The sequence below is a fragment of the Leiobunum rupestre genome, chromosome 2 (assembly GCF_980474605.1).
Source record: "Leiobunum rupestre chromosome 2, qqLeiRupe1.1.hap1, whole genome shotgun sequence".
Lineage (NCBI taxonomy): Eukaryota > Metazoa > Arthropoda > Arachnida > Opiliones > Sclerosomatidae > Leiobunum > Leiobunum rupestre.
This window is the reverse complement of record NC_143385.1, coordinates 78394617-78416268: the sequence shown is the minus strand read 5'-3', so window position 1 is coordinate 78416268 and position 21652 is coordinate 78394617. Positions and strand designations below refer to the sequence as shown.

The 21652-nt window shown below is 37.0% G+C and overlaps 1 protein-coding gene across 1 annotated transcript in view; it reads left to right on the top strand.

Moving 5' to 3' along the window:
* The window catches only part of LOC149959097 (glutamate receptor-like), a 61984-nt gene extending 42740 nt beyond the window's left edge, over window positions 1–19244 (top strand). The window contains exons 4-9 of the mRNA XM_090167345.1: window positions 10–100; window positions 1966–2127; window positions 4892–5045; window positions 8921–9141; window positions 17234–17529; window positions 19001–19244. Coding sequence (XP_090023471.1) covers window positions 10–100; window positions 1966–2127; window positions 4892–5045; window positions 8921–9141; window positions 17234–17529; window positions 19001–19226 — 1150 coding nt within the window. The 3' untranslated portion in view covers window positions 19227–19244. The remainder of the gene's footprint in view (window positions 1–9; window positions 101–1965; window positions 2128–4891; window positions 5046–8920; window positions 9142–17233; window positions 17530–19000) is intronic.
* The last annotated feature ends 2408 nt before the right edge of the window (window positions 19245–21652 follow it).

Sequence of the window (21652 nt, the reverse complement as noted above, 5' to 3'; positions counted from 1 at the left end):
ATTTTTCAGTTACAGTTTTCATTTCTCCGATGATTACGTATATGGATCGAAAAATAGAAACGGCTCTTGGAGTGGCACGCTAGGCTATCTATTGAACCAGGTAAGAAAGTCATTGCAAGCTGTTCATTTCTTTTGCCATTTAAAGACTACTTAAAACTCATTTATAACATTAATATCGAATTATATCTTTACCCTTCCTACCATCTTGTCGCTGATTATTCTGGGTGGTGCCTTTCCTCGTTTTAAAGCAAATTGTTGGCTCGATAATTGTTGCTTGTTCGATTCTTCCTACAATGCCACTTTATTGGAGAGCGTGGTGCCATCTATTAAAGGCAAAATAAATTAAAATTCAAAATAGCGAAACGATAACGTCGTTAGAGAACCATTGAATAGTATAATATTTAGACAAATTATATTCTACATAGTAGACTTTAACCTAAATTATATATCCCATAGAAAATATATTAATTTTAGTTATTGTCAAATTTACAAACGAGTCAAAATGTAGCTTAAGAATCTTCTTTTGATTTCGACGCTAGTGACATATGTTGAAAAAATAGCTAGGTAGTCCCTTCAGCCAATCAGAAAACAGACGTATGTCGTTGACTCGATCCGCGAACTAAAGTGCTTGTAATTCTTTCAAAAAATATCGGGGTTCGCTACAAAATCACTTGACAAATCATAAATAAGATATGTTTACTTATTTCGTTCAATCAAAGAGATGCGTATTAAAATTTAACGAACCTAATTTCGCTCGAAGCCTTGGCACTAAAAGCTAGTCAAGTTTCAAAACTGTGCCCATCAAAACCCTAGATATATGAAATAGCATAGATACCTTACGCTGCATACATGTACGGGCCCGTGGGAAAAACACGAAAGAGACAGCTAGCACAAGACCCTTATTTTCTGGATGCGCTACGTAATCAGAGGCGGACTGGGTCTAATATTTTGGGCTGCCAGAAGACAAAGGGACCCAGCTTTATCAACTATAACGCTATCATGTTTGAGGGGCCCACTTCATGAACGGTCCGTGGGGCCCACCTGCCTTCGGGCAGATTCACTCTATGGCCAGTCCGCCACTGTATGTAATAGTTCCATCTATCGATGTTCCCCTTTGGGAGCTCTCTCCAAAGGGTATGACTCTTTACCTACGTAGGTAGGGTGTCGGCTGGAATTTGTACAGCATTCCCTGTCTTAGTCTCACTGCTGTGTGCGACGTTGGAATTGTTGATTTTATAAAATGTCTTTACGCTTGCCCAACTTGTTGAAAACTCTTTAGTGGGAGATAAAACGGATCCACAGCTGAAGCGGGGAGGCAACATTTCAACAAGATGGCCAAGGTTATTTTATAAAAAGGACTAATGGTCCACCCATCGCTGCACCTTCTGCTGGGTTGAGTGGCTTGCGTCAAAGGTGCGACCATCAGTAGTAGGGTACCACTACCCATGCTGGATTTGTCATCTGTACGGGTTTGGGGACGCTGGCATAGGGCACTATGATGATAGGCCTCCGGTGGTATGGCCCCTGTTGCTAGGTACACCGGGCTATAAATTCTGCCACACACTGACACCCCCCCCCCCTTGTCAGTGACTACTAAAATAAATTAAGATAGGATGCTCACTACTCAGGCTTACTACTAAAAAAAATATCCTTATGTCCAGCCCTGATGTGGAGTTGAAGTCACGTGTCATTTTTTTTTGCTTTTGGTGGAAAGATGGCGCTATAACGTAGCACATCCAATAAATAAGCGTTATATTCTAGCTGTCACTTCCTTATCAGTCCCTCGTAGAATTGTGGATCTATACTATATATCTATGATCAAAACAAGTTTTGAATAGATGCACGTGACCATCGTCATAATTGCTAAGTCTCTCCCATCCTCGTTACTGAGGGCAGACTCCCTAAGCAGCTCGATATTCATGGTAAAATAAATACATCCATGATTGTACGTGTTATTTTTGAAAGAAAATAGATTTGATGCTTTCGTCAGTGTACTTGACGGAGAGCAGGAACCAGGCTTTTCGAGCGACCACAGTCTTTGAAATTCAGAATACCAGAATCCTCTCTGCCAGCAAATTTGTGGGATTTACACATTTCTACCACTTTTTTGAGGCACTCCACTTTGAAGTGAGACATGTTTCGTTGCGTATTTAAGTATAAGGCTTATTAGTGGTATTTCTAAACTAATTTCAAAGAAAAGGCTTTAAAACGTGTTTGAGCTGAATACCATTGCACAGTGGCGTAGCTAAGACACCCTAGCCCCCGCCAAAATCTTTTCGTGGTTTTAGTCGGTATCTAGCATTTTATTTGATAGAAATTTAGGGGCCCCCTGAAGCCCTGTGGCCCTCCTGAATTGCGGGGTCTTCGGGGCCCTTATTTACGCCACTGCCATTGCAGATCTTTATTTGTTTGGCCTGGAAGTTTGTTAAAAGGAGTAGGAGCTACATCGACGATTCATAGGCAAACTCAGGCTAAGATATGTTTTTAACTCCCTTTAACCTAGTAAAACCTCATATTGCCTTTCACTTACTTAAGACGCATACTCCCTTTAACTTACTAGAACCTCATACTGCCTTTCACTTACTTAAGACACATACTCCCTTAAACTTACTAAATCCTCATACTGCCTTTCACTTACTTAAAACGCATACTACCTTTAACTTACTAAATCCTCATACTGCCTTTCACTTACGTAAGACGCATACTCCCTTCAACTTACTAAAACCTCATACTGCCTTTCACTTACTTAAGACGCATACTCCCTTTAACTTACTAAAACCTCATACTGCCTTTCACTTACTTAAGACGCATACTATCTTTAACTTACTAAAACCTCATACTGCCTTTCACTTATTTAAGACGCATACTACCTTTAACTTACTAAAACCTCATACAGCCTTTCACTTACTTAAGACGCATACTACCTTTAACTTACTAAAACCTCATACTGCCTTTCACTTACTTAAGACGCATACTACCTTTCACTTACTAAAACCTCATACTGCCTTTCACTTACTTAAGACGCATACTCCCTTCAACTTACTAAAACCTCATACTGCCTTTCACTTACTTAAGACGCATACTCCCTTTAACTTACTAAAACCTCATACTGCATTTCACTTACTTAAGACGCATACTATCTTTAACTTACTAAAACCTCATACTGCCTTTCACTTATTTAAGACGCATACTACCTTTAACTTACTAAAACCTCATACAGCCTTTCACTTACTTAAGACGCATACTACCTTTAACTTACTAAAACCTCATACTGCCTTTCACTTACTTAAGACGCATACTACCTTTCACTTACTAAAACCTCATACTGCCTTTCACTTACTTAAGACGCATACTACCTTTAACTTACTAAATCCTCATACTGCCTTTCACTTACTTAAGACGCATACTCCCTTTAACTTACTAAATCCTCATACTGCCTTTCACTTACTTAAGACGCATACTACCTTTCACTTACTTAAGACGCATACTACCTTTAACTTACTAAAACCTCATACTGCCTTTCACTTACTTAAGACGCATACTCCCTTTAACTTACTAAATCCTCATACTGCCTTTCACTTACTTAAGACGCATACTCCCTTTAAATTACTAAAACCTCATACTGCCTTTCACTTACTTAAGACGCATACTCCCTTTAAATTACTAAAACCTCATACTGCCTTTCACTTACGTAAGACGCATACTCCCTTTAACTTACTAAAACCTCGTACTGCCTTTCACTTACTTAAGACTCATACTCCATTTAACTTACTAAAACCTCATACTGCCTTTCACTTACTTAAGACGCATACTACCTTTCACTTACTAAAACCTCATACTGCCTTTCACTTACTTAAGACGCATACTACCTTTAACTTACTAAAACCTCATACAGCCTTTCACTTACTTAAGATGCATACTACCTTCACTTACTAAAACCTCATACTGCCTTTCACTTACTTAAGACGCATACTACCTTTAACTTACTAAATCCTCATACTGCCTTTCACTTACTTAAGACGCATACTCCCTTTAACTTAATAAATCCTCATACTGCCTTTCACTTACTTAAGACGCATACTACCTTTCATTTACTTAAGACGCATACTACCTTTAACTTACTAAAACCTCATACTGCCTTTCACTTACTTAAGACGCATACTCCCTTTAACTTACTAAAACCTAATACTGCCTTTCACTTACTTAAGACGCATACTCCCTTTAACTTACTAAAACCTCATACTGCCTTTCACTTACTTAAGACGCATACTCCCTTTAACTTACTAAAACCTAATACTGCCTTTCACTTACTTAAGACGCATACTCCCTTTAACTTACTAAAACCTCATACTGCCTTTCACTTACTTAAGACGCATACTCCCTTTAACTTACTAAAACCTAATACTGCCTTTCACTTACTTAAGACGCATACTCCCCTTAACTTACTTCAAACGCATGCTCGCCTTAACTTACACAATACGCAGACGTCCTTAGTACAAGGAATCAGGGACACACGTCCAAAAAATAATTAACGTAATCACCATTGATTTAGGTCAACCATTTTAGAGGGATGTAAATTTTTCTACCCAGTAGTAAAACGTTCTGCGTATCTCTTACACTTACTTAATGCTAGAATAACGTGTCAGTCGCTAGATGACTTGAACCAACTAAATGTGTGAGGAAATAGCAGACGACGTTTGATTTAAATATTTCTAGGCTACAGAGATAATTTTGGATGAGCTTTCACATATTCTATCTAAAACTCAGTTGGTAGGTCGTGATACTTCCGCCAGAATTTAAACTAAGCACTCAAAACCTCGAAAGATTTGTACGATTACGATGATTCTGATACAGAACGCGATTAGATGTGCAATTATCCTGATTGTTTCAGGTATGGATTGTTTTCGTTCTTCTTCTGGTTCTTTCCATCGCGGTCTCAACAGGCGGAACTTTGCTGCATAATTCCTCCTCGAATAGCCGCCAGTCTTTTTCGCGTCACTTGTTCAGAAGCTGCGCAATTCACGTTAGAGCCATATTTCAGACAGGTACGTAACGCTCTTTTTTAAGCTAGAAATCCAATAACAAGTAACAATCCAATCCAAGTAACATAATCACCATGACATTTACTACTATTATGATGGTCATTTTCTTACCTAACTTTTATCACGGTTGTTCAAAATGCATTTTGAAAATGGAAAATGCAAAAGAGAGTGATTAGTCCATGTCCATTCACTCGCTTCCATTCCAGTAGCGCCTACTTTGAAAGTTGGTTTCGTCTTCTAAGAAAGCCTCGAAATTTGGGAAAAGTTACACCTAGGAGCAACAAACACAGCACTCCACACAAGGAGAACGTCTATTTTCTTGTGTACAATTTTCATTGGTTAGACGTTTTAGCGTCTGCTGCCGCCGGAAGGGGAAAATTGTCTTCCCCCCTGCCCGTAAAACGTTCAGGGTGGGGTGCTGTGTTTGTTGCTCCTAGGTTAAACAAAGCCGGCTGCGACGCGACGCGAAATTAAAAAAAAATCCTTATTTCGCACACGCTTTGCTTGCTCGTGCGCACTTGGTTTTTAGAATGACACTTGCGTGCGTGCTCTAAATTAGTAAATTCGTTTGAGAGCTGGGTGCATCTGGCTTAATTTCGCCCACGTTTGGCTTGCTCGTGGGCGAACTTGCTTTTTTGAAACGATGCATGCGCGCGTGGTCGAAATTATTTTGTGAGGTTTATGTGTGCATCCGGCTTAAGAGGACTCACATTTTGATCCATATTAAAATCGAAAGAAAGTCCAAAGTTTGCCACAGAGATTCTCAACTAGACCTGTTTCACCGTTTTGGGTTTCATCAGTACTGTGTAGGAATTTTAGATTTTTTTTTAAATATCAGTAAAACCATAAGTGTATAATAATGTTACATAAGTGTGACACTTCCTATTCTTCAATTTCAAAAGGTTTACTGAGAGCTATTCACAAAACAGACTGCATTACGGGCTTCCTCGCCGTTTTGCGCCCGTTTGCTAACGCGTCACACGTAGCCTTTGACAGCACCTCGCTAGGGGGAGATTTTATTCTTGTGATGACGTCACTAAAATATTCCCCAAAGTGACAAAGTTATGGAACAATCTTATAGACTTATGGTAAAACCATGTGTAAAATAATCACGCATAAGGACGCCATAGTAGCCTTATCTTAAATGAAACCTGGTCCAAGGGCTATGACGTAAATTACGTCACTTACAACTCCGTAACGTAGGTTAAGGAAACGAATTTCGAAAACGTTTCTGATTTTGACAATCTCTATAGTTCATGCCTCGTTATAATCAAGTTTCTGTTTCCATAGTAACCTTAATATAAGAATTTTAAATTTACGGTCCCCTTATGGTATGTTCCGTGTTAAACAAGATTTCATTAAAATATTTTCCATGGAAAAGTTATACAGAGGCATACCTATGATTGATTACATGTATGTCATTTGTTCATTAATTTTAAAACCTGTTTAAATTTGAAAAAAAAAATTAATGGTAACAAGAGTTTGGAATTCTTTGAATAACTTTTAAGAAAGACTTAGTACAAAACATTATTGACAATTAAATAATTTTTTTGGTTCTAAGCCGCAACCAAAGTGGCGTGTGGAAAACTAACAAGGAGAGATACAAAATTTCCCAAAAGGAGACGTTGCACTATCCTTTAGATTTGCCATGGCAACCGAAAATGTTATTGACCACTTAAAACAAAAAAACTCCATTTAAAAAAGCTTGGGATTTTCTCGGTTTCACAGGGTACTTTACCTACGAAAATTTAAAAAAAAAACTAAAATCACTAAATGGGTAGTTTGGACCACATTTAGGTAAATTTCATCAAGTTTGGATAAATTGGAACATTTTTGTGGTAAAATTCTAACAATTTTTGGGTAAAATAAGAAAAAAAATCTTATTTTTGTTTCAAGTGGTCAAAATCATTTTCGGTTGCCATGGCAAATTGAATGGGTAGTTCAACGTCACCTTTTGGGAAAGTCATATCTCGTATAGGTCTACATTACGCCCGACTTTGAACAAAATCGGCAATAAACACCTAGGGTACCCCTTGTAAGTTGCACGATCTCTGACACTGGCGAAATGTAGAAAATGTGTCACGATCTAGTTCAAAGAAAGTCCGCTTGTGGCGCTGACATACACAGCAAAAGTTACTAGCTTCAGTGTCACGGTGTAGTTTAAGCAGTTTTTGCCATGTAGTTGTCCCTACTCCGCTTTTGTTGTCCTTTTATTAGCTAAATATGAATAACAACCACTGCAAGAAAGTACATGAAGAGAGGGTGACTTTCAATCACGAAGTGCCTACTCGTTGAAAAGATCCTTTCCTTCTCTCTCTTCATTTATGGGCCCCAGGGCTAACAATTTTCAAGCGCCCTTTTCCCTAATTTATCAATTGGGGTGAATGGTTTGGCCGGCTAACACTGGGAGAGTGCTGCTGAAGAATTATTTATGAACCAAAACAATGAAACTCAGTTTGCGAGTTATTCCTCGAGCTCGATTTAATATTAAACGCTTTATCTGGCCAAGATTGCATTTATTTATGCTTAGGGAGAATGACTATAGACGAATTTCCCCTGTGCTCTGCTTTGAATGCTATATTAATTCAAAATTGTCTTTGCTAGGACTACGATTAGCATTTTTAAGTTAAAAAATAAGGTTAGGCACACTACAGTAACAATGAGCATTATATATATGCATAAATATATTTGTTCTATTGCGTAGGAATTAATACAATTATACACTCTTTTTCGCGCCTTTATTTTACCCTCTTACTTGCTTCCCACTTGTCGGCCATTGCCTCTGAACTCAGCAAGGAGTCTAGTTACCACTCTTTGGGTATCCGTAATGGAGGATAGGGCTGAAAGGGTTAAAACCAAACATGGACGCGCCCAGGAAAATACCACGAAAAAGAATGTATAGAAGTTTCTTTTTAATAACGAAAATACTTCTGCGCATGTTTGCATAAAAGAATCACCATAACCGTGTCTGTCTATGGGTCTGTCTGTCTGGGCTGCGAACGCGTACGCATTTTCGGGGCAAAATGTAATTACTGCGTTTGCAGTTTCTTGGAATTAGGGAAAAGCTTTTTCCAAAAGAGCCTACTTTTTGTCATTGGGTGTAGTATCAATTATTTTCAATTTACGTTGTTAGTATCGGGCGGGATTCGAACCCGAGCCCTCGTGCACGACAGGTGAGCGTTCTAAAACAGAACCACATGTTACGCTTCACTGAAAATTAGAAACTCTTCCGAGGAGAGGTATATTTTGGCTTGCCAACTTGTTATTTCTTACAAAAATAAGGCCGGGACCTCATAGACACGAGAAGGGCGAAGGAAAAATGACACCGGCGTGTACTTCGGAAGACGTCAATTTTAGGGAACCAATGAGGTAGCGAACTGATTTGGTTATTTTACGGGGGAAGGATCTTACTATTCGAACACGAGGGGATTGGTTAGCATTCGCGATAAACCGTTCTAACATTCGTACAAATCAGTTTCTGATTTGAGATTCAAAATCCCTTAAGCAAAATTTTCAAATGTCGGACCTCTATCTCAACATCAGAGTCATTCAACAAACAAACACAAGGAGAACGCAGCTAGCCTTTAAACACGCTAAGGTAGTGTTGTGTACAAATTTCATTGGACGAGCCTTTAAGCTGAACGTTTTACGGGTGGGGGGGAAGACAATTTCCGAATTTTCCCCTTCCGACGCAGCAGGCGCTAAAGCGTCTAACCAATGAAAAATGTACACAAGAAAATACATTACTTTTTACGGGTTGCGTTCTCCTTGTGTGGGGTGCTGTGTTTGTTGCTCCTAAATAAATCCATTTTTGATCTGGCCTAATGTGCTCGCTTTTTTGTGGTCTAAATGTAATATTCCGTGTGTAACATTTGTAGCTATTCCAAATCAGAAGTATTTCAACGGCGGTATCCGATTTATTTTTGGTTTGTGGATACTGTGTACGTTCGTTTTAATGAGGGCCTTTTCCGGATGCATGCATTCCACTCTGGTTCAGGAACAGGAAACGCGTATTATAAATGACATTGACGTACTGGCCAAGCACAAGAACATGAAAATTTACGTCAAGGAAGGCGATACCAAAAGACTTTACAAATCTGTAAGTATACCTTTAAATGGAACAAAATTGTGAGATATACGATAGTTGTCCTTCGAAAACAATACACATTCTGAACAAGGAAACGGATAATTAGACCTAATCACGTAGTTAAATTAAATCTATTTTAATCTAATTTAAATTTGTGCTAAGCAGTTAGCTTCAAACGTTTTAATTTAATTTTGTTTGACCCCTCTTTTGAATAAGAAGCTAATATCAAGTACAATTTTTGTAGTCGGTACACTTTATAATTCCCTAGCTAAAGCGAAAATTTGGTTTCCTTTCAAAATAATCGATTTAATGGTTTATTAGGCTTAGCTAAAAGTCTAACTAACTGAATGTCGCGGGTTCGAATCCCGGTGTAGAACGGAGCATTTTTTGTAGGAAGAAGTAGCGAAACTAACTATTGAAACAGTTTATGTTCAAAATTATATTTAATCATATTTTTATTGCAAAAATAAAGTTTTAAAGAACTTTTTAAGTCGGGATTTGAAGTGTACACTCTTTGAAATTACCTTTATTTAAAGGTCAAATTACTGGCAGGTAGCTCCCAGTAACTTGATTTTGTTTGTAAAATAAAAAATATAATTATTTGTTATTGCTATATTAAAGCAAGATATATACGTCAAGGATAAATTTAAAATAACTTAAGTTAAAAAAACCTCCTTTGGACTGCATTGCAAAGGATGATAAAATTAGCGAATAAGTAGATTAACTTAAATTATTTACCATAATTAAAAAAATTAAATTAAAAGAACAATAAGACCCACGATCTATAAAAGACTGATTTTACGATCACAATACATCACATGATGGAATTATTTTAGCGTTAATTTAACATATCCCACAAAATTTTATGTAATCCACCCTTGAATTTTACATAATCCCACAAAATTTAATGTAATCAACCCTTGAATTTTACATAATTTTCCGTAAATACAATTACGTTTTGAGTTACCCACTGAAACGGACAATATTACAATAAGCTGGAACCAAGTATATGGTTTGAGAGGCGTACCTATGTCTGTTAACGAAATCATCTTGTAAATAAGGTAAACTAAAAGCATCCCTTTAATGACGTTGCATTCTAATTCTTAAGCATAAATAGTTTACTGAAACCTCTTTTAAATAAAATTATGCCACGACATGGGGACTGGACAATAGACGTCTGAACAAATAATTTAAAAAAATTATATATTTTACACTTATTAAGCACTTTTATTTAAATATGCTCTTCAAGAGATGATACACCAAACTTAATAATTTTAAAATAGTATATATTGCGTAGAATTCACAGGTATTAGCGATATATAACTTTATAACTTCTACTGTTGAAGTCACCAACTGTGGCGTGTTACCTACCACATTGGAGCCCATAGGCTCGAGATTCATTAGAGCTGATCATTTAAACCTAATGTTAAGCCTACTCTGCTTTTTAGTTCATCCGTCACTAGTGACATAAAAAATAAAGTAAATATAGTTTCAAAGTTATCATTTGAATATTAAACCAATGTGTCATTGCTATGACTACCATTTGCATTTTGAAGTTAGAAAATACGAGTTGCTTAGATTAGAATTTATGAATTTTAACTTGAGATGGTCCAAAGGAATCGCGTGGCTCGAATTTACCCCCGCCACAATACCGGGCTTATTTGAGGTTTTTAGGAGGAATGAATTTAGTGTTAGAGCTTTGTGCGAATAGTTGATTTTATAAAATGTCTTTACGCTTGCCCAACTTGTTGAAATGTTGCCCTGGAATAGTTCAGCCAATGCCTAAGAATGATTTCATAAACTCTTTAGTGGGAGAGAAAACGGATCCACAGCTGAAGCGGGGAGGCAACATTTCAACAAGATGGCCAAGGTTATTTTATAAAAAGAACTATTGGGAGAAACACTAAAAATTATCTCAACATTGTCATTATCTGTACGTTTAAACTCTTGTTACGTTTATCTGTTATTGTACTTCTATTAATAAAATACCCAAACCTAAGAAATTCATCTTCCCAGAGTTTCGCTTCAAGGTGACTTAACAATCCCCTTGTAGTATAGTCTTCTTGCCGTACCAACCCACTGCCCAATTTCCCAATACAAATTTGCGAATTAAACATTTTATCAAAATGTCGATTATACAGTACTGTTTAACCAGCATTTGCGATAATTCTCCGAAAGTGGCGACCTCTGACTCGAAGGGTTAAAGCAAGGGGCAGCTTGATGTGAAGTAGCTCTTCTTTCGCTAGCGTTGAAATCAAAAAGGCGGTTCTTAAATATACCCCTCGCGTTGATTGGATCGTTTGTAAATTACTCAATAACATAAATTACAGCAATTTTAAACAATATTTTAACATGGGATATATAATTTAGGTTAAAGTTCAATATATATAATATAAGCGGTCTAGCTATAACACTCTACAATGGCTCTCTGACGACGTTATCATTTGGCAATTTTTAATTTTTGCTTCCTTTGCCATTATTAAAGTAAAGTAAAGTCGCCTTTTTCGAAGAATCGGATAGAGTAATGGCCATCTCTAATAACAGGGGCAACATAAGACTATCAACCCCCCTCCTAAGTTTGAAACTAATGGCATTTTAACGTTAGGCTTATGATTGTCCAAACTGTCTACCTGATTCCATCTGGTGGTGAAAATCTGAAACTTGTGCACAACTCTCCCAATGCATGCTACGGGATGGTAAGAGGTAGTATAGGTGGTAGGGGTGAGGGTGGTTGGTAGGATTTGCTCTTTTACTCCACCAGGTAGCGTAGATTCTATTTTACCCCTCCCGCGCCTGTATAGTGCTGAATACATGTGCCTTTAGGCCCGATGCAAACTAGGGGCAGGGCCCGGCCCTGCCTAGAATTGGTTTGGCCCTACCTAGAAATTCGCGATAAAAAAAATTAAAGCCCTTGGCCCTACCTAAAATTTTCGTTTTCCTACAAGGCTCCATGTAGGTATTATAAGTTTATAACGAATCTTATCCGGGTAAGTTGTACTGAGAGCTAGTGTAGTAGACTACAATACAAGAAACGTTAGCTTATATTTGGTCTATCGCCTGGCGCAATTTTCTCTCTTTGACTTACTCGCTCGTAGACATACGTTCTAAAACACCTCACTTGGCGGCGCGCTGGAGAAAATTTCGAATTTTGATGACACATCAGTGTTCAGCGATTTGGCATCTAGGTAAAAGATAAAAGATACTAGGTAAAAGATATTTGTACCTAAGGTTAAAGTATCTAGCGTATCTGTTGGCCCCCAATTTGAGTTGGCCCCGATCTGCCTAGGGGGCAACCCATGTAAATGCCCCCCCCCCCCCTGGAAATTGCTTTTATTCATACCATAGTCCATCGGGCGGGAACGTCGTACCTTGGTCAAAATCCAAAAATATACATAATATCATTAAGTATTTTAGTAGCCTACTAAGTCTACTTACTTTTCGTAAAATTATTTCAAAACATAACTTAGACAATGTGGAAGTTTTAAGTCTTTTTTCTAAAGTAGTATTAGATTAGTTTCGTGATATACTTTTTCATGTGTGTCGGGTACCCAGTTTTACTACTAATATCAACACTTTCATGTAAAAAAACGGTTTTATGTATAAGTTTTGCTATTTGTGCGATAATGTTTCCCGCTTCAATGAGGCGGCAAAATTATCGCACAAATAACCTCACTTTCGCGTAGCAATACAGGTTTCCAACCCCTTTAAATCGGCCAGTTTAAATTAATTGGAGTCGTGAATAGGGGTTTAGCGTCGGTACACCAGCGCCACCGCAACATCGCACTGTTCTCGTAATATTGTTAAATAAAACAGGCGCTCTAGAGTCCTGTATCTCCATAGACAGTATATATCCCTTAGGGATTTATACTGTCTATGGTCTCTCCTCTGCACCTTGGGAAATACCAAAATTGCGTGTTTTGCACGACCTTTATCTTGCAACCTACGATTTCTGCAGTTGGTTTCGAGCCACGACTTTGCCCAGGTAGTTAAATAGTAAATATGTTTTGAATTATTTAACAGTGTTTGTAGGCCTATTAATTTTATTTGGAATAAAAGTTTACGCAATCAGGTAAGATGTTAAAGAATAATCTAAGATCGTTTAAAAATTTATCACTGAGGCTTCTAACTTTCTATGATTCCTTTATTTAATAGACTTAATTTTTAATATGTTGATATCTAAATGATCACTCAATTAGGTCTGATGTTGAAAATTTATATCTTACAAAGTTATCACTACTGAGCCTTCTAATTTTTACCTCTCCGAGGGGACAAAGTCCCCTAGGAGGGGTTATACAACCACCGTGTCTGTCTGTGGGTCTGTCTGTCAGGCCTGCGAACGCGTTCGCATTTTCGGTGCAAAGTGTAATCACTGCGTACGCAGTTTCTCAAAGGGTTGGACGGTGAGCGTTAACGGATGCATTTGCGGTTTGGTTTGGATGGTGTTTTTTCGCTCACCGTCGTGACGGTTTGGTGTATTACGTTTTTGTAATGTTTATGCGTAGGTTGTGAGTGTTGAATTTGTTGTGTTTGTGTTCTGATGGTTGTGCATGTTGAGTCTGTTGTGTTTATATGGGCGTTTTCTCTCCAACTTCTTCTTAATGACTTTGGGACGGACCGAGTGCTGAGTGTAATGCTACCTCTCAACGTCCAATGGCAGGGTTTCCACCAGTTGTACACGGTATTCGTCTTAGTATCAATTTGCGATCGCATCGGGCGGGATTTGAACCCGAGACCTCCTGATTGACAGGCGGACGTTCTACCACAGAACCACCGACACTTGTTACGCCTTATTGAAAATTAGACCTTCAGCTTTATCGGAAGCGTATTTAATAGAGTACGAAATTTTGGTTTAATTGAAATAGAATTGAAATTGAAATTATTGCATCGAAGAAATTCTAATTTAGCGTTTCTCTATTGATTAAAAGCAAATGCGCCACCCAGGTTTCGAACCCAGACCATTCGGCTTGGCAGTCGAGCGCTCTACCACAGAACCACCGATAGCTGCTTAGATTCACTGAAATTAAGACAGGCATCGTAAGCATAATAGGTAATAAAGTCTTTTTTTATTAATGAATTTATGAAGGCCTAATCTGGTATTTTTTAAAGGTTAAATCTTGTTTTAGCGCAGTCAGCCGAGATTAGAGGGTTAAAGGGTAGACCCTGTGGGTGGTCCACTTTCTTAACGACCTATATATAGTTCTGTTAATTCAAAGGAGATAATTTAACGTTAATTGCTTTAAGAGCTGGCGGTTAGTCAAGTGGCTCTCTGTGCTTTGTTGATGGTAAGGTTTTTGCTTCTTGTAAATACATTTGGTGTGGATATTTGGATATCTACGATTTCTAACGCAGTCAATGATTTCTTGGGTGTGCGAGTCATTATATGATATTGGAAATTGGACGGCATTGGTCTTTTTCATGTGGTATGCGTCACAACGTCAACAGGAAGTGAACGAGTCGTCCACTACCAGATATCTACGGTATCTTCATCAAGGGCGAGTGTTGAAATAAAATGAGCGTTAAAGATGCGGCAAGTATTTCGTAAGCGAGTAATTCCAAAAAGCCTCTGTAGATATTTCTTTCATTAAAATTTGCTTCGTATTATATTTAACTGATAAACTTGTTCTGTAAAAGGGTTTAATTCAATTGTGCATTGTTATAGTACGTCTAACTTACTGTTGTAACTACTTAACTTATGATATTCTGAATAAATTAAAATTGGTCGTTTCGTCTCAATTATTTTAATTATAATTAAAATTTTATACCGGGCGGGATAGAAATGGGTTAATATTTTTAACAAATAACTCTAAATTGCGGAGATATATCTTTAAGGGTTATCTCGAGAAATTAATACCACTAGGGACAATTCTTCCGAGGAGAGGTATATTTTGGCTTGCCAACTTGTTGCTTCTTGTAAATATATTTGGTGTGGATATTTGGATATCTACGATTTCTAATGCAGTCAATGATTTCTTGGGTGTGCGAGTCATTATATGATATTGGAAATTGGACGGCATTGGTCTTTTTCATGCGGTATGTGTCACAACGTCAACTGGAAGTTGAAATAAAATGAGCGTTAAAGATGCGGCAAGTATTTCGTAAGCGAGAAAAATACAAATACCATCTGTAGATGTTTCTTTCATTAAAATTTGCTTAGTATTATATTCAACTGATAAACATGTACTGTAAAAAGGGTTAAATTCAATTGTGCATTGTTTTAGTGAATCTAACTCGCTGTTGTAACTACTTAATTTATAATATTCTGAATAAATTAAACTCAATTGTTTCGTCTCAATTATTTAAATTAAAATTAAAATTTTATACCGGGCAGGATTTGAACCGAGAATACGTTTTTCGTAAATAACTCTGAATTGCGGAGATATCTTTGGGGTCGTATCGAGAAATTAATACCACTAGGGACCATACTTCCGAGGAGAGGTATATTTTGGCTTGCCAACTTGTTTATGAATACGATACACGTTATTTTTGTTACACTAGGCTTAACAAAAAATATATCTGATTATCTTTAGATCAGATGTTTAAAATTTATTAAACATAAAACAGTTATGACTGAGGTTTCTAGCTTTCTACGACTACATGTTTTGTTATACGAAACTTAATAAAATATATTTTACACAAAAGTGAACCTAAATATTTAAACAATAAGTGAAAGATTTTGTAAATTTAAAGTTAAAATCTTAGGTACTGTTTATAGGTTAGAGTACGGGAAAATTCATCATTCATAATTGTTGAGATAACGTAGGACTCGAGTTCGCGTTGAGAGAGAAGCTTAGACTAAGGCAAACAAGGGAGTATGTATTGTTTTTGAATTTTAAATATTTTACGTTTTTAGTTAGTGTCTGTAAGCGAGTCTGTAAGGGATTTTATTTTGCTTTACAGGATGGAAAGAGGTTTGGGCTAGCGGGATAGGGATCGAATATAAATGAGGGGTAATCGGGCGGAAGAAAAAATTACTTACCAAGTGTCAGAAAAATTGAACTCTACAACCGGGAAATTTTAATTTAGCGAAAATATTATCGAATTTTCCACGGTTTTAACGCATTTGACCATAATTATCCACATCTGATTTGAGTTAAGTTCGTACCGCTTTTTTCTAGTCCTGAATAAAACAAATTTGTTTTATCTAGAATCCAAATATTGCGATTCGGTCTAGCATTTATGTTCTGATTTTGAATAAAAACGTTTTATTTAATTATCATGTATTTGGATTCAATGGAATCTTTTTTTTTTCAGTGAGAAACTGAGAATAGTTAAGTAAAATTTTATTTCTTTTAATTACCTAAAATTTACAAAACTTTACTCCCCCGTGGAAATTCTCACCCAAAAAAAGGAGAAAATAACAAAAAAATTATATCTGGAGGGATCTTGTCTTTGAAAAAAAAATAGGGTTTTTTTCAACACTGGGGGAAGACTTGTAGTTTTATCGGTTTGCCCCCCCCCCTGAAATAAAGACCTTCCTACGCCCCTGGTCCGGGCCTGTTAGTAGCGACACGAAATTTAACAGAACATATCAAAGAAGAGCAGGCATAGACCGAATATCAACAAAGCTAACTGAAGACGTTAAATCGACCGATAGGTAGACTCAGAAAGCCCGGGGGTGAGAATTTGCGTGAAGATTTCGTGGCGGGCTTTCTTCTCCAGCCAATTAGTTTGGAGATCGGTAGCGTCATCCGAGGGGCCCACTATATAAGGGGACGTCGGGACACTGGACATTCACCTTTTTTCGGTCTGGAGTGTCGAATATTTTTCTATTGTTGTCATGCCTTGTAATTTTTGGTAAATATGTATATTATTAATACATTAAAAGAGTATTTTAAGATGGTTTTAATATAGGCCGACAACTTCCAGGCTTCACAGTACATGTAGTTTCGGTGATAGCTTTGCAATGACCCGTTATTTGAAGGTGCACATTATCGTTTGAAAAATTCGAACCGAATATCATTTTTCTCCTAATCCGTCACGACACTCAAGCATACCACAGCACGTGATTATGTAGCCCCACCCTAAACGTTCTTTGTACCTTCAATTGCGTATTAAAACGAGAAACGCAAGCCCGTTGATTCAATCTAAAAATAAGTTTTCTTAGACGCTAATTCAAATGAACAAGATTGATATTGTGGAACGCATTGAAGAAACAACGAAGCTTCGTCCTGTCAACGGGAAGCTGCTACTGAAGAGGGACCTTTACGAAGAAGTGTGGCGCGGAGGGGCTGCCATCTTTCATTCCGAAATGATCACCAAATCGATTTTGCGATTGCATTGTAAAACGTTTTCGGGAAAGAGGAAATTCAAATTTTCGAAGGAATCCTATTTCCCCATCCTGGTCGTATTTCTCGTGCGAAAGGAATTCCCCGATGACCAATACGAGGAACTTAATAAATGGTAAACACCAATGTGCTTAAAGGAACTTTCAAGAAAGATTTAGTCATAACTTTGGCTTCACAACGAACGGCGACCGAATGACGTATTTTAAATTGACTAGAGGGTGTCTTGAAAGTCCCTTTAATGGCAAATTTACCAATGTGATAAATAAAAATTTTTGTTTACCTCCGAGCCTCGTTTATATTGAATAACGGCGCGCGACGTACGCTCGGTGTCCCGTGTTATTTGGAACGTAACATCGAGCATGCGTCGTGGTCCGTTGTTCAATAGAAACGGAAAAGCTCCCTAGTGTTGTGTAGTGACATCTTCAGCATAGTCGGATTAAAATTATTCCTCATTGACTTTACAGAGTAATTGTTGTTTGCTTTTCTTTAAATTAGAGTCTATGGAGAATTATTCGTTACATCAAAATTGCATTCTGTTATAATTAGGGATAAGTTTCTCATCCTTACCGACGCGATCGAAGCTCACGATCAGTGGCGTAGGTAAGACACCCTAGACCCCCCCCCCCCGCGAAACTCTTTTGCGGGGTTTTAGTCGATATCTAGCACATTTTTTGATAGGAATTTAGGGGCCACCTGAAGCTATGTGGCCCTCCTAAAGGGGCCGTCCACAAATTACGGAACGCACTTAGGATGAGGGAGCGGTTTATCAGAGTGTTTCTAAATGTTACAGAGTCTGAGGTGTACACTACCAATTTCATTTAAAACTAGTTTTTACTCATTTAAAATAGTATGTTTATATAGTTCAGTGGATGTATTTTTGAATATATTTCAATAATTTTAAGGATTAAGGTCATATATAACAACTGAGAGAATCTACGTATTTTTTAGATAAATTGGGGGTGGTGTCTTTCCCATTGCGACGGATAAGGGGTAGAGGAAAGGAGATTTTGGCGTTTGACGCAATTTGTGATAAAACATTGTCCTTCAACTACCGAAGTAGTGTATCTCTCTTTGCAACCAGGTAGTCCAGGTTACTTTCAGGCAATACATAACGCTGAAAACGTGTTTTTGATTTCAAATTTCAAATAAATACCTTCAAAAAGGAAACGAGTGTTTAGTCAATTTATTTTTGTCATTCAATAATTTACCAGTATTTAACTCGTCAGTTTTAATTTTCATTAGGCCTTGGTATCGTGCAAAAAATTATCTATAATAATAATAGGAGTTTATTGTACAAGAATTATAAAGTGTTTACACTTACTGGACCCTTCGTCTTGTGCTAAAATTAAATTAAAACAAAAGTGATAAACAATCAAATTTGAAAGTTGTGCATTTAAATTTAAAACAAACAATTAAATTTAAGTAATGAAAGTTACACCCATCGGCAAATTTACTTACGGCGTATGTATGAACTACATAATATTTATGTCTCAAAGAGGTTCATGTCTCGTTTCTATTGCTATTGAACCACTTCTGTGGTATTCTAGAGCTTTTAAAATTGATACCTTCAATTATTTTTCCTTTAGTATATTTCGTTTGTTGGAGCAGCACATTCTACCTCGAGAAACCAATAAACTGCTGAGTGACTATGACAAATGCAATTTTATGTCAATTTCGTATCAGACTTTGTCTTTCAAAATGCGACATCTATATTCAACATTCCAGATGCTTTTCTACTTGATGTGCAGCAGTTTCACCGTGTTAGTATTTGAAAGCATAATTTGCAAAATTTCTACTCACCCTCAAAAGTAACACGATGAAAGTGTACATTTCGCAATAATCCAATAAAATAGAGTTTAATTAATTAATGTTTCAATTTAAAGATTGAAACTCTTATTTAAACGTGTTTGTCTCTGTAGCCTTTTAATTCTGCATTGAAGTCTAATATTTCGTCCTCAACAAATCTGTTTGGCCTTGGTTTACGGTATTCAAAATTAAAACATGTTTAATTGAATACCCGAATAATAACTATAATATAAACCCATTTACTGAGATGTCCTGCAGTTTGTAAACTGATTTATAAAAGGGTTTCGAATTTCTAAAACACAAATGGAAAATATACAGTTAAAGTGTAAATATTTTAAGGAATATCCCATTAATTTTGATTCGTTATTCCTTGCCTATAGAGATAATCCCTTTCTCCAGTTAATTTATATTTAAAAGGTTTCGTTTCGAGTTTTCCGAATGCCGAGTGTATCGAAGCTATATTCACTAAGCCCACAATATGAGCTGGTCGATTTCCTTTATATAGTTTAAACAAAATCGGTAAGATAGTTAATGAATAAAGTTTTTCCCATTTCCAATCTTTGCCAGGCCTCAAGGACATTTTTAGACGAGGAATATTTCGTTACTTTCTTGACAAAGGGAGCAACTTACAAGGAAAGTACCCGAGGTGTTTATTTACGATTTTGTTCAAAGTCGGCCGTAATGTAGACTTATATGAGATATAAAATTTCCCAAAATGGGACGTCGCACTACCCATTTGTTTTGCTATGGCAACCGAAAATGTTTTTGATCACTTATAACAGAAATAAGATTTTTCCCTTATTTTACCCAAAAATTGTTACAATTTTTACCCAAAAATTGTGATTTTTTTGTTTTAAGTGGTCAAAACATTTTCGGTTGCCATCGCAAATCGAATGGGTAGTGCAACGTCTCCTTTTGGGAAATTTCATATCTCATATAGGTCTACATTACGGCCAACTTTGAACAAAATTGGCAATAAACACCTCGGGTACTCTCCTGGTTAGTGGTAAGCTGATAGTAGATTCCTTATGCCATTGACTTTTGCTATCAAGTAGAAAATAATTCCCTTAGTAAGGATTGGAAGGATAAGCTTTTTTAGATGTTACTGAGAGTAGAAGAATTGAGATATCTTTGTTTGAAGAAGTAGATATTCCATACTCTTCACCTGCAGTGAATTGTGTAATCAATATGCTTTGTTCCCGCTAGCTATTTGTCAATACAGTCTGCAAGATACTTAGGAGATATCGAGGATGGATAATCCGTTAATCTCCGTTTCGAATACCAGTTGTGGGGACAGTGGAATTCATTGGGTTTTCGTTACTTTCAAAACCATGCAGTTGATGGTTATAAGGCTTCAGTTTAAGGTTCATTTACAATAATTGGCAGTAGTTGATTTACAACCGTGCTATGAAGTTAGTGGTACAATATCATTTGCGTAATCTTCGGCTATACTAACAAGGAGACGACCCGAGGTGTAACACACCGATTTTGTTCAAACTCAGGGGTTTCGTAGACCTTCATGTTACTTGAAAAACCCTTAACGGAATTGTCTCCATAGGCAACCGTTTGGCCATGGCAACCAAAAATGTTTTTGACAACACAAAATGGAAATTATCCCATTGAAAATAACATGGGGAATCTGACCAATTTTAAAAAAATTGAAATTTTTAAAAAATCGAAAATATAAATAAAAAATAATGAAAAAGTTCGAAATTGATTAAAATTTTTACAGGGGGTACCCTTAAAATTGGTCAGATTCCAATGTTATATTTAATGGGACAATTTCCATTTTGTGTTGTCAAATACATTTTCGGTTGCCATGGCAAAACGGTTGCCTATGGAGACATTTCCCTTTAGGGTTTTTCAAGTTACACGATGGTCTATCAAACCACCGAGTTTGAACAAAATCGGTGAGTTACACCTCGCGTCGTCTCCTTGTAAGTTGTATACATGTCAGTGGCGTAGTGAGGATTTAGGTTTAGGGGACACACCATTGAAAAATAATAATAAATGAAAAGATTTGTACGTAATACCATACGTCTGGGGCCGGCACGTGCCCCCTGTGCCCCACCTGGCTACGCCACTGATACATGTATGAAATTGCAGAAGAATGGACAATATTTTGAAGAACACCGTTACAAATAGTTAAAATAGATAAAAGTGTAAAAAATGCGTTGAAAAACGTCAAAAACTTTTATCTTTTAAAATAATGTCTTTTCCCTAAAAATACCCTGATATCTCTCTAAATAGAATATATTTTATCCCCACCCACAGCCCCTTTTTTTGCCTAGATCCCATTAGAATGTTGGCATACCCCAAAATGTTCTGAAATTGGCGAAAAAAAGCGTTGAAAAACGTCAAAAATGCAACGATGAGGCGAAATCCACCTTAAATATTAATCCTTTGATTGGGAATATCTTTCTCATTTGGAA